The 12,525-nt window shown below is 41.0% G+C and overlaps 1 protein-coding gene across 1 annotated transcript in view; it reads left to right on the top strand.

Moving 5' to 3' along the window:
- Positions 1-12,005, top strand: part of aspm (assembly factor for spindle microtubules) — a 27,734-nt gene extending 15,729 nt beyond the window's left edge. The window contains 8 exon segments of the mRNA XM_037697933.1: positions 1-243; positions 406-555; positions 652-843; positions 1,024-1,216; positions 1,693-1,847; positions 11,387-11,563; positions 11,653-11,819; positions 11,903-12,005. The exon segment at positions 1-243 is cut by the window's left edge and continues 2 nt beyond it. Coding sequence (XP_037553861.1) covers positions 1-243; positions 406-555; positions 652-843; positions 1,024-1,216; positions 1,693-1,847; positions 11,387-11,563; positions 11,653-11,819; positions 11,903-12,005 — 1,380 coding nt within the window.
- The last annotated feature ends 520 nt before the right edge of the window (positions 12,006-12,525 follow it).

Here is a 12,525-nt window from a genome sequence, read left to right as displayed (position 1 = left end):
AGACTAATGAAGACCAGACAACGTATCAAACAAAGACACCAAGCTGCTAGAGTGATCCAGAGAGCTTATCGAGCCCATTGTGAACAGCAACATTATTTGAAACTAAAAACATCCGTTCTCATAATTCAGAGAAGGTATCGAGCCATCGTCAAAGCCAAATCTGAGAGGGACAGATTCGTCCAAATGAAACGAGCTGCCATCACTATCCAGAGAGGCTGCAGAGCCTGGAGTGCAACACAACAGGTGATCTAACGTCTTACTGACTTCCAAACAGCACATACTCTGATTTTAGAACTGCTGTAGAAACAGCATAGTTGTTTGACAACATAGTTAAAAAATGGAAATAAATAACTAAAATGTTTGAGAAGTAATTTTAGATGATGCTACTTTGCTAATGTGTTTCAGGTGTTAAAGGCAGCTCAGGCAGAACGAAGACTCAGATTTGCTTCTGCAATCTTCCATCATCTCAGTGCCATGAAGATCCAACGAGCTCTGAGAGCTCACTTTGCTTTGGAATCGGCAAAGAAACAGATCCATTCTGTCATCACCGTACAGGTATACTAGCAATCAAGAGCCAGCTGTATGTCTGCTGGTCGAGAGTGTTTGTCTAAAAGATACACGTCTCTTTGTTTTGCTTTTTGTTTTTTTAAGCGGTGGGTGAGAGCCAGGCAGGAGAGGAGACATTACTTGGAGGACAGGAGGAAGGTGATCACAGCACAGAGAGCCGTGAAGTCCTGGTTTGCTCGGCGCCACAAGGCTGCCTCTATCATTCAGCAGGCTGTCCGGAAATTCCTCTTTACGAGGCGCCAGAAGAGGGTTGAACAGGGCATCATTAAGGCTCAGGTGTGATGGTCACTGTTCAGTTTATGTGCATGAGAACTGAGCCTGAGCATTCTGCATACAATCTGCTTGGCTTCACCTTGCTGGTGGTGCATATTGTGTATAAAAGCAAATGTGCTTTGAGTAGATGGCATTTAATTCCTTATGAAATAAAGGTTATGTTTTTTCCCCATTTTTGTTCAGGCTCTGTGGAGAGGACACTGCTCCCGTCGACGGACTGATAACCCAAAGGTTGTGAAGCTGAGGCACCGCCTGCGTCTGGTCTCTGCTGAAGTCAGAGAGGACGACAAACTCTGCAACAAGACCTCGTCTGCCCTGGAGTACCTCCTTCAATACAAACACTTCTCTTATATTCTAGAGGCTCTGAAAAAGCTCGGTACGACCTGCATCCGTTTAGATTGTATCAAACAAAGCAACGTCAAAGTCAACAACTGTTTTAGAAGAAGTTAAAGCTGAAGTTAAAGCTATTTAAAGTCAAATGGTAAAGATTTCAATATTTAAAGAGGAAAGGTTTGAATAAACCATAAATGAGGCAGAAAATAAGTATGTAGATATGCATATTTTGTCACAATCCATTTTTCTTTATGTGGTTCAGATCAGATTAAACGTTCTTACAAGGGTTAGCATAAATAGTTTTCTGTAGTGTGGACTCGGTCAGCTCATGGTTACTTTCTGTTCCTGCTGAACTTAAAATCTGTAACAAAGTTGACCCTGAAAACAACCAGACTTTGAGCAGCTTTGAGGAAAGAAGTTCCTTTTTTCTGTTTGTGGTTTTGCTTTAATTAAGTGCAGATGTTGTCATGATTTCAGAGTGATGCGTGTTTTGTTTAACACGTGTGTTTGTGTGCACAGAAACCGCCACCAGACTTTCACCGGAGTGCTGCGAGCAGCTGGTGGAAAGTGGGGCCACAAACGTCATCTTCACATTGATTCGCAGCTGCAACAGGAGCGTCCCCTGCATGGACATGATCACCCTCTCCATCCAGATCCTCCTCAACCTCTCCAAGGTACAACAACCACAGAGACACAGCATCCGTGCAGTGGACCATTCAACTCAACATTATTTATACAGTAGTCCCTCGTTTATCGCGGGGGATCCGTATCCTGAAACTCCACGATAAGTGAAAAACCACGAAGAAGAAATAGTAGTACAAGTAGTAGTGTATTTTCGTATTCATATGTATATATAATTAAGGTGTTTTAAACACTTTCCACACTCTTGCAATATTCTTAATGTTTCTAAACTCTCTAAAAGAGCACAGAATGTCATGATTTCAGCTGCAGGAGGAAACTTATCCTGCAGTGTGGGCTGCACAACGGTGCAGCAGGTGCTAAATAGGGCTGTATACCGAACCGAGGTTCTTTTTATAGCACCGACCGAACTGCTTCGGCCGGTGTATGGATTGAAACGTCACTCTTTTTTTCGGTGTCAAGTTTTGGTATTGGCTGTAACATGTCACGTGGTTTCAGCATGCCGACAGGTGAAAAGCAGACAAATAGCAAACAGACTACGTGTTTACACCCAGAGCTGTTATAGAGCAGCTGTACAGCTTGTACGTCTATGGTGCTGATTACGCCCACAGACGGGGTTCACTTGTGCGGCTTGTGTGGCGTTGAACGGCTTCAATTTACAAGCGGAAAGTTGTTCCGTGTTTTTCTGCAAGGCGAGAGAAGGACAGCAGCCTCCCTCCCTCCTCTCAGCATTAAAGTCAGTCTGTGAGTGTTGGAGAGCATGAACGGCCTGATTTATTATCTCCACGACTGGACTTCTCTTCATCATAGAACTCCGAGGACGGAGCTGTGTCTGTGTTTCAGCTGGTAAGTTTACGTTTGTTAACGTTACTGCAGCGTAACATGTACATCGCGGAGAATTAAACTAGAATCCATGTAACGCTAACTTTCAGATATTAATGTGTAGCTTTATTTTATCTACGTAGCTAGCTGAACTCAGAAGCTAACTAAAGATTGACAGTAACAGATGAAGCTTAGCTTGTAAAATTGTGCTCATCCATCGGATCAGCTGCTTAAACAGTTCAGCTAATGCTCACCGTTTGTTCATGTTCTCCTCACAGTAGCCTCTGACCCCGAGGAGGACAGAGGCAGACAAAAGAAAAGTGAGGTGGGGGTGCACAGGACAGTCACAAACTTTATTGTTAAAAGTTTGCTGCATTTTTCTACAGTGGAGGCTGCATGGTGGAGGTAAGTAAACTTTAAAGGATATTGTTGACGAGTTAAGCTATTTTTCAGCCTAGATAATGGTTTTTGAGCAATAATAACACAACCATGTTATTGTTAATGTTTTGTGTTCTAATGTCAATTAGGGAGACGATAAGAGCCCTAAACCCCAGAGAACCACAGAGAAGATTCAGGCAGAGACACAGAGGTACAGATGTCTGCCATCAACCCTAACCTCAGTGAATCCAGTGACCTGGTGGTGGGATGTGAGGGACAATATGTCAGTGCTATCAAACTGACAACCAGGTATCTGTGTGTGCAACAATCATCATCCACACCCTCAGAGTGAACATTTCCTACTGCTGGAGACACCATCAGCCAGGAGTGGGCTTGTTTGAGTCCAGAGAAAGCAGACATGTTGATTTTTCTGAATAAAAACTGTTAAGTGAAAAGCTCCTCAGTGTGTAGCAGTGAGCATTAAACACTGACGTGTCACTTGTTGTTTGCAACTGTTCTTTTGAACTGTAAATTATTTGTTTATTTTTATGTAAGAAAACTGCTTGGAATAAAAATACCAAAGTTAAAAAATAAAACTCACAATTTGTACTGTAATGTGTAATGTAATTTTATTCTTTTTGGAATTAATAGTAATTACAAAATTGGTACCGAAAAAAGAACCGTCAAGGAACCAACACCGAAGTGAAGGTACAGACACCAGTACAGATACACTTTAAAAAAAATTTTTTAAAGGTACCCAGCCGTAGTGCTAAATCATTTTAAATAATTTATTTAAATAAAAATTATATGCCAATGATCGTGCGGCTCATCCATCAATCAGCCAACCGTGTGTCCTGTCCAATCTTATTTGGAAAAACCGCGATCAAGCGAGTCCGTGATAAACGAACCACGAAGTAGCGAGGGACTACTGTATATCACTTTTTCAAACACTTTGAAACAAAGTGTTCAACATGGCAATAAAAACATTGAAGTATAGCTTAAAAATAGTACTAAAAACGAATTCACCAAATTTCAAATAAATATTTTTGACATTTAAAACACAACAAAAATGTTACGGACGGATGGATACTGTAGATTGGACAAGACTACTTTATATCCTGATGCATGCTCAGACCGACTTTATTAATCCTCAGTGAGGAACTTAGATTGTCACAGGAGCAGGAACAGCACGGTGCTAAAACAGCACAGTTTAAGACGGCTACCAAAAGCAGAGTTTAAAACAGATGCAAGAAACTGGTGCAAAAACAACAACGTTGAGAAACTGGTTCAAAAAGTAAACCCAGCATAATGACATGGTGTGAGAACAATACACTGTCATATGTGCACAAACTGTAAAATTGGTGCTAAAACCACAGATGATCAGTAGAAATACAGTTAATAAGTCCAAAGGTAATCGTGTCATGAGGCAGATAAATTGAATAATTTAACCACAGCTGGCAGGAACCATTTCTTGAACTGCTCTTTTGAACAGCAGGGTTGATGTAGTCTGTTGCCGAATCTTCTCTTCAGATTGTCTACAGGGAAATGGATTAAAAATTACTTGAAAAAAGTGTTTCAATAAGCACAACACAGGTAAAACGTCCTGCATGTTAAAGAGTGTTAGTCAGCCGGATGAATTACCTGCATGACGGTGAAGTTTTACTGCCAACTTAAAACAGGTCAAGGTGTTTTAATGTTGAACGCCCACAGTATCTCACATTTCCACATCTGCCATGTATCATTTGTCACAGCTGTGCAGTTTGTGGTAAACATGTTGCTTTTTAAGGTTTGGGTGTTCAGCTTTGTGACGGTTAGGAGCCATCAACTGAAGTCTTCTTCAGTAAACAGCTGCAGTATTCACCAAATAACTGATAGAAAAAGATAGTGTAAATGTACTTTAGTGTGCATATACTGAGCATTAAATAAATGCACAAGATTAAAGAGGATTAAATCTGAACATGAGATATCAGCCTGCAAAGTTTGCTTCTACACCCTGGACAAGTTGAATACATACTAGTGAAGCAGATGGAGGGTTGTGTGCCTCTAGCTGCCTGTGTTTCAAAGGCTAAAGAAGTTCACTGTTCCTTTGTCCTTCTACTCATCTGTCGGCTTTATTTCCACCTCAAACCCAACGTGCACCGTGTTGTCTGAGAGTTGGTCTCACGCAGGTGCTTCAATTCAATTCAATTCAAAAATACTTTATTAATCCCAGAGGGAAATTATATGTTGGGTAACTCATCATCCTGGTTTCATTAATGAGTTGTTATAGATGCTGATGGCTGTGGGCAGGAAGGATCTCTTGTAGCGGTCTGTCCTACAACGGATTTGAAGAAGCCTCTGACTGAAGACACTTTGTTGTTGTATGACAGTCTGATGAAGAGGATGCTGAGGGTTGTCTATAATGTTTTTCATTTTATGAAGAATCCTTCTTTGTACAATCATCTCCAAAGGTTCTAGAGGAGTTCCCAGAACTGAGCCAGCCTTCTTTATGAGCTTGTTGATCTTTTTGAAGTCACTTGCTCTGGTGCTGCTCCCCCAGCAGATGATGGCAGAAGAGATGGCACTCTCTACAACAGACTTATAGAAGATATGCAGCATCTTGCTGCAAACGTTGAAGGACTTCAGCTTCCTCAAGAAGTACAGTCTGCTCTGTCCCTTCTTGTAGGCGGCTTCACTGTTGCATTTCCAGTCCAGTCTGTTGTCCAGGTGAACTCCGAGGTATTTATACTTCTCCACCACCTCCCCTTCTTGTCCCATGATGGAAATAGGGTTAGATCTGTTCCTGATTCTCCTGAAATCTACAATCATCTCCTTTGTTTTGTTCACATTCAAGATGAGATGATTGTTTTCACACCATGCCACAAAGCGGTCCACCAGTTCCCTGTACTCAGTTTCTTGTCCATCTCTGATACACCCGACCACTGCAGAGTCATCTGAATATTTCTGCAGATGACAGGCGTCTGTTTTGTACTGGAAATCTGAGGTGTACAGAGTGAAAAGGAATGTTGAGAGTACAGTCCCCTGTGGTACCCCTGAGCTACTGACCACCTGGTCAGACACACAACCCTTCAGTCTCACAAACTGTGGTCTGCTTATCGGGTAGTCTTTGATCCAGGTGATTGTTGAGGTTTCCACCTGAGTCTTCTGAAGTTTCTGATAAAGCAAATCAGGCTGGATTGTGTTAAATGCACTGGAGAAATCAAAGAACATGACTCTCACAGTGCTGTCTGCCTTTTCTAGATGACAGTGAGTTTGCTGAAGCAGGTGTATGATGGCATCTTCAACTCCAAGTCCACGCTGATAAGCAAACTGCAGTGGGTCCTGATATGTGCTTGTTTGTCTAGTCAGGTGGGTCAGCAGAAGTCTCTCTAGGACCTTCATGATGTGGGATGTCAGGGCAACAGGTCTATAGTCATTGAGGACTGATGGGTGAGTTTTCTTTGGCACTGGAACAAGACAGGATGTTTCCCACAACACTGGAACCTTCTCTTGGGTCAGGCTAAGGTTGAAAAGGTGCTGTAGAACCCCACAGAGCTGCTCTGCACAGACTTTCAGGACTCTGGGACTGAAACCATCTGGACCTGCAGCCTTATTCTGGTTCAGTCTCTCCAGCTGCTTCCTCACCCGACTTCTGGAGACACAGAGGGGGGAGGCAAAGGATCAGCATCTTCTGATTTGGTTGAAGACCAGTAAGTAGAAGGGTTCATGACTGAGGTGGTAGATACAATATTTGAGGTGTGACAGGACAGCCTTGGGTCAATGGAGGGTGGTATGTATGTTTGGCTGTGGGCAAGAGAGGAGGCTGCTGAGCTTGTTCCTGAACTGAACCTATTGAAGAATGTGTTCAGTTCATTGGCTCTGTCCAGGCTTCCATCCTTCTGATCCTCCTCCTGCTTGAAGCCTGTGATCTGTTTCATCCCTGACCACACTTCTCTGATATTGTTCTGTTGGAGCTTGCTCTCCAGCTTCTTCTTATACACCTCCTTGCTGTTTCTTATCTTGACTTTTAGTTGCTTCTGTGTGCTCATCAATAATTCCCCGTCTCTCTCCCTGAAGGCTCTTTTTTTCTGGTTTAGCAGTTCCTTCAGGTCAGTGGTAATCCAGGGTTTGTTATTGGGGAAGCATCTCACTGTTCTGGTGGGGATGGTGTTGTTTACACAGAAGTTTTTATAGTCGGTCACACACTCAGTCATGGCATTAATGTCCTCTCCATGTGGCTGGCATAGTGCATCCCAGTCTGTAGCCTCAAAACAACCCCGCAGGGCTTCTTCAGCTTCCGTTGACCATTTTCTCACTATTCTCTTTATTGCAGGTTGCCTCTGAACAAGGGGTTTATATTTTGAGCAGAGAAACACAAGATTGTGATCTGATTTGCCAAGAGGGGGTCTAGCTTTAGCGATGTATGAATCCTTGACATTTGCATAAAACAAGTCCAGCGTTTTGTTTTCTCTGGTAGAGCAGCTGACAAACTGTTCGAATGTCGGAAGTGTAGCAGAGAGAGAGAGAGAAATATGATTAAAATCCCCAGATATTGCAACAAATGCACTAGGGTGTTGTGTCTGTAGCTTAGCAACCTCAGAGCTGATGATATCACACGCAGTCTCGGCAACAGCATTTGGTTGAATGTAAACAGTTGCCAAAATAACACTGGTGAACTCTCTTGGCAAATAATATGGACGACAACTTAGGGCTAACAGTTCAATATCTGGACTGCAGAGACGACACTTCACAGTAACATGTCCAGGATTACACCATCTGTTGTTCACAAGCACTGCCAACCCACCTCCTTTCCTTTTGCCACTCCTCTTTAAATCTCTATCTGCTCGTATGGTCAGAAAGCCTGGCAAGGAAACTCTGGAATCGGGGATATGATCCTGCAGCCATGTCTCAGTGAAACGTATAACACTGCATTCCCGATACTCTGGATGGGTCCTTGTTAGGGCTTGAAGTTCATCCAACTTGTTTCCCAGCGATCTCACATTGCCCATCATGATCGATGGAAGAGATGGTTTAAACTGCATTCTTCTCTCTTTCTCCCTCTTCTTTGCTCCTGCTCTGCATCCACAACGCCTCCTTTTCAACTCATTTGGGATTTGAGGCTGTAGTTGAGATATTATTTGAGCTTTGGAGATGTTAATCAGCTGCTCCCGGTTGTACAAAACCTTGTTATGGTTACGCATCATAACAAATGTCCAAAAGTAAAGATATTTCTGTAAAAATCCTTCCAGCTGCACAGCATCCGACACCAGAGGAAATAATCATCCAAAAAAAAGCGATTTCTATCCAGAAAAAAAGAGGAATTAAAGTTTTCAAAAGTAATATCTCAAAATGAAAGTAACAGAGCTACTCCAACATGCAGCCACCTTGAGCTGCGCAATTCTAGAACTCTTCAGAGTTGGAAACCTGTTTTGGCCTCCCTACACTGGCTTCCGGTTCACTTTCGAATCAAATTCAAAATACTCTTGTATGTCTATAAATCACTAAACAGCTCTGCCCCCTCCTATCTTACTGATCTGCTCCAGCCGTATGTCCCACCACGTTCTCTCAGATCAGCAGACCAGTTGCTCCTAACAGTCCCAGGAACCCGTCTCAAGCGCAGAGGTGACAGGGCCTTCTCTGTAGCAGGCCCAAGACTTTGGAATGAGTTACCTCTGCTCGTTAGACAGGCCCCCTCCCTCACAGTTTTTAAATCTCACTTAAAAACACACTTTTATTCCCTGGCTTTCAGCACTGTGTGATCTGTGCTGAGTCTGTGTGCATCATACTGTGTTGGTCATGTTGCAGTTGTTGTTGTTATCCATTACTGTTTTTGTCGGTTTCTACGTTTTTGGTGTCCTGTTATGTAATTTGTTGCTATGTGCTTGTTCTGTTTGTCCCTGTACAGCACTTTGGTGTGCTTTGTCACTGTTTAAAGTGCTATATAAATAAATTGGTATGGTATGGTAATTGATATGGTATGGAAAGGTGGATGAGCCAGTGTTTTTCAAAGTGGAGGCCGCTAGGGGGCCTCAGAAAGCTGGAGAGAAGATGTCTGTCTGTCTCTCTCTGTCTCTCTCTGTCTGTCTGTCTCTGTGTCTCCGTTTGTCTGTCTCTGTGTCTGTCTCTCTCGCGTCTGTCTCTCTGTCTGTCTCTGTGTCTCTGTTTTTCTGTCTCTATGTTTGTCTGTCTGTCTGTCTCTGTGTCTGTCTCTCTCTCTCTGGATGGTTGGATCAAAAATAAAAAATAGTAATAATAACAATAAAAATTGCCCACTAGGGTAATCTGTATTTGTCATTTCCAGATGAACACACTTGAGAGAGGTTGGATTTCTTTTGTTTTGTTCTTCTGGTCAACAGTTTGTTGAAATGTTTTTTTCCAGTGATAATTTAATAGTGTTTAAAACATGGTAATAACATTTATGCTCATCAGCTGTAATAATTAATTGAATATAGTGAATAAAAGTTAAAACGATCTAAATGTTTCTTTACTTATTTTGTAGCATTTTTGTGGGTTTGCGAGGGAGCCCTCGGCCAGAAGCTAATGCTGTTGGGGGGGGGGGGGGGGTCATGGCATGGAAAAGTTTGGGAACTCCTGGGTTAACCAACTCTTGTGTAGATTACTTTACTACCACGTTTTAGTTAAGCAGAGTTTACATTAATCATCCACTCATCCTCTTCATCATTTCAAGCTTTTTTTCTTCTAACACTTGCGTGAAGCAGCACAGAATCAATTAAATACTAAAGTGCTTTAGTGTGTCGGGAGGAACCTGAAATCTAGTGGGCAGCAGTATTTAATTTATTTGCTCCATAAATGGAAAGTGTTTTTTTTCTTCCCCTTTTGTCCAATTGAGAATTTCTGTTTAGGAATCGGTCTAGTGAAAGTAGAATTACTTTGGAAGCTTTCTATCCAATGAGTTATAAGTTTTGGTCACACAAAGTAGAAGTTGTTAAAAGTGTAAAAATGCAGTTAGTGTTTCCTCAATTTCTCTGATTTCCTTCCCCACAGACATTGTTTTTGTCCCCGAGTCAGCTTTTTAATGTTGGTTTCAATTCTGCAAACTGCTCAGAATTAAGGTCATCGTGTTTAGAAATCTTTGTGAGGACTGTTTCAAAAGTTCATTTGGGGTTATTTTGTTATAAACAACAAATGAAAATAACATAATTGAAGAAACGCGAGAAAACTGCCTTTTGAATGAAGAGGTAGAGGATTTATTGAATCGAGCTCATTGGAACAATCCAATAAAGTTAGGTCAGGTCCCCTGGATTGATTTATTTATTTATTTATTTTTTTTTTGTCTTTTGGATGAAAGATGAAACATTTCAACATAAAGAGCCCGTCCAGATGACCTGACTTATCTTTGTTGGATTTTTCTACCTGGATTATTGAGCATGAATCAGGACTCTTTGGAAAAAGTTGAACAGGAAGCATAAAAGTATCCTATCACTATTTTGCAACAAATAAATTTGGATCTACACATTTTAACTACTTGACATGTTTTTCCCCCCTTCATGTAAAGGGTACAGTGTGTTGAAATACTTAGTATTTTTTGACTGATGCCTTTTTGGGAACCAGCCAATCAATAAAAAAAAAAATAGTGTTGCAGGTGAAACATATTTAAACAATCGACAAGTGAATGTTAAATGGGTTAACACATTTAATTTGGGCAGGTGTATTTATTTATTATTTATTAATCTTTATGTAACCAGGCAAATCCCAGAGAGATCACAGAACTCTTTTGCAAGCGAGGCCTGGGCCTGAACACCTGCAACACTGTATTTTTTTATTTTTATTGATTGGCTGGTTCCCAACGGTCACGTCATCAGTGCAGTTCCAGCGTCGCTCTCAGGCCGTCATTACCTGCAGCGTCCCCTTTTCTTCCTCTGCTCCTGTAACACCTTGCAACAACATCTGGAGCTATCAATTTTGATTTCTTGAAGGGATTTTAAACCATAGATAAGGTCGTTAGAAACTTCAAAGCAAATACGTCCTTGTTTTTTTGTATTTTACCACGTTTACAAGAGATCTTGATTTGATTGTTTTTAACACAACTTTATATTATAATTGCATTTTCTTCTTGTGTCTGTACTTAAAAAAAAAAAAGTGAACTCTTTAAAGATATTCAAAAAGTCTTGGATATTATTGTGAAACACACACACACAAAAACTGGCTCCTTTTATGCTGAATTTAAAGAGATGAAGAGTTAGGACTGTCTTTGTGTGCCCATGTAGAAATGATATCTCAGCAGATTTCCATTGTTAAATACTCAGCATGCCAAGCAGACATTAGATTCTTTACACTGACTTTTCATACAGTCCTGTATCTAACACCATTAACTTCTACATCTGAAATGTGAGACCGTTTTAATGCTTTTCATTCAATCCGTTTCCTCCCTCAGTACCATAAGACCATAGAAGCAGTGTATTCAGTGGAAAACTCTGTGGAGACGCTGCTGGATTTGCTGCAGAGGTACAGGGAGAAGGCAGGAGATAAAGTGGCTGAAAAAGGCGGCAGCATTTTCACCAAAGCCTGCTTCCTTCTTGCTCTCCTGCTTCAGGATAAACGCAGAGCTGAGGTACACAGCTGCTACTTGACACACATCACAACATCCTGCTTTTTACCACAGTGCGAGTGAGAAAACCAAATATTCTGATTTGTCTTTAGGAGGTCAAGAAGATCCCTAAAGCGTTGGATAGACTGTGCAGCATCTATAGACTTACTGCTCGCAAACACAAGCTGGATGCAGAGAGGAGCATTTTCAAGCTGAAAATGAACGCGTCGGTTAACGGCAGCTTTCTAGCGACACCGCGGAAATCTCGGCCCGCGCCAAAGTACGTGCGTCTGTAAAACACTGCGTGTAAAAAAAATTTTTGTTATGTTTGTTGTGCAAACTGAAATGGTTTTATGTTTTCAGATTCGCTCCAGATTGGGTTCTCACTAAAGACAACCTCAGAGATATTGTGGATCCTCTCCGTGCCATTCAGATGGTGGCTGACACCCTGTCCATTGTTTTATAAGTTTTAGAATGCATTTTTTATATATTTTTTTTTAATTAAAGATCATTTTATACACTTTGTTGTATAATATTAGTGTTAATTAATGTGGTCTGTTCAAAGCTTTATACTATAAGCTGAATAAAACTACCCAATTTTCCATTCATTCACCCATTAAAAAAAGCCTCTTTTAAAAAAAATTTTTTAATTAGTTTATTTTCTTCTGAGTTCCAGGGATGGTGGTGTGTATATAGAGTACTCATTGTGTATCTTTTACGTTCTGCTGTAAAGTTTTTAGTGCTTAAACATAACCTTTGCATTAAAACAAACTATTTGCAATGTTTTCTTGAATGATGATTAACAAGGTGCCTTAAAATTGTTTTGTGTAAGAAAACACCAGTTCATCCTTCAAGTTCGTTGCCCCATATTGTTTTTTAATGGATTTGTTTTTATGTTTTACAAATAGAAATAACAGTTATTGTACCTCTATGTGTGTGTTTGGGGGGGATAAATACCAGGTTTATATATGTATATATATATATAT

The sequence above is a fragment of the Nematolebias whitei genome, chromosome 3, assembly GCF_014905685.2.
Source record: "Nematolebias whitei isolate Nwh7 chromosome 3, NemWhi1, whole genome shotgun sequence".
NCBI lineage: Eukaryota > Metazoa > Chordata > Actinopteri > Cyprinodontiformes > Rivulidae > Nematolebias > Nematolebias whitei.
The sequence above is the reverse complement of the archived record's forward strand: the minus strand, read 5'-3'. Positions and strand labels throughout refer to the sequence as shown.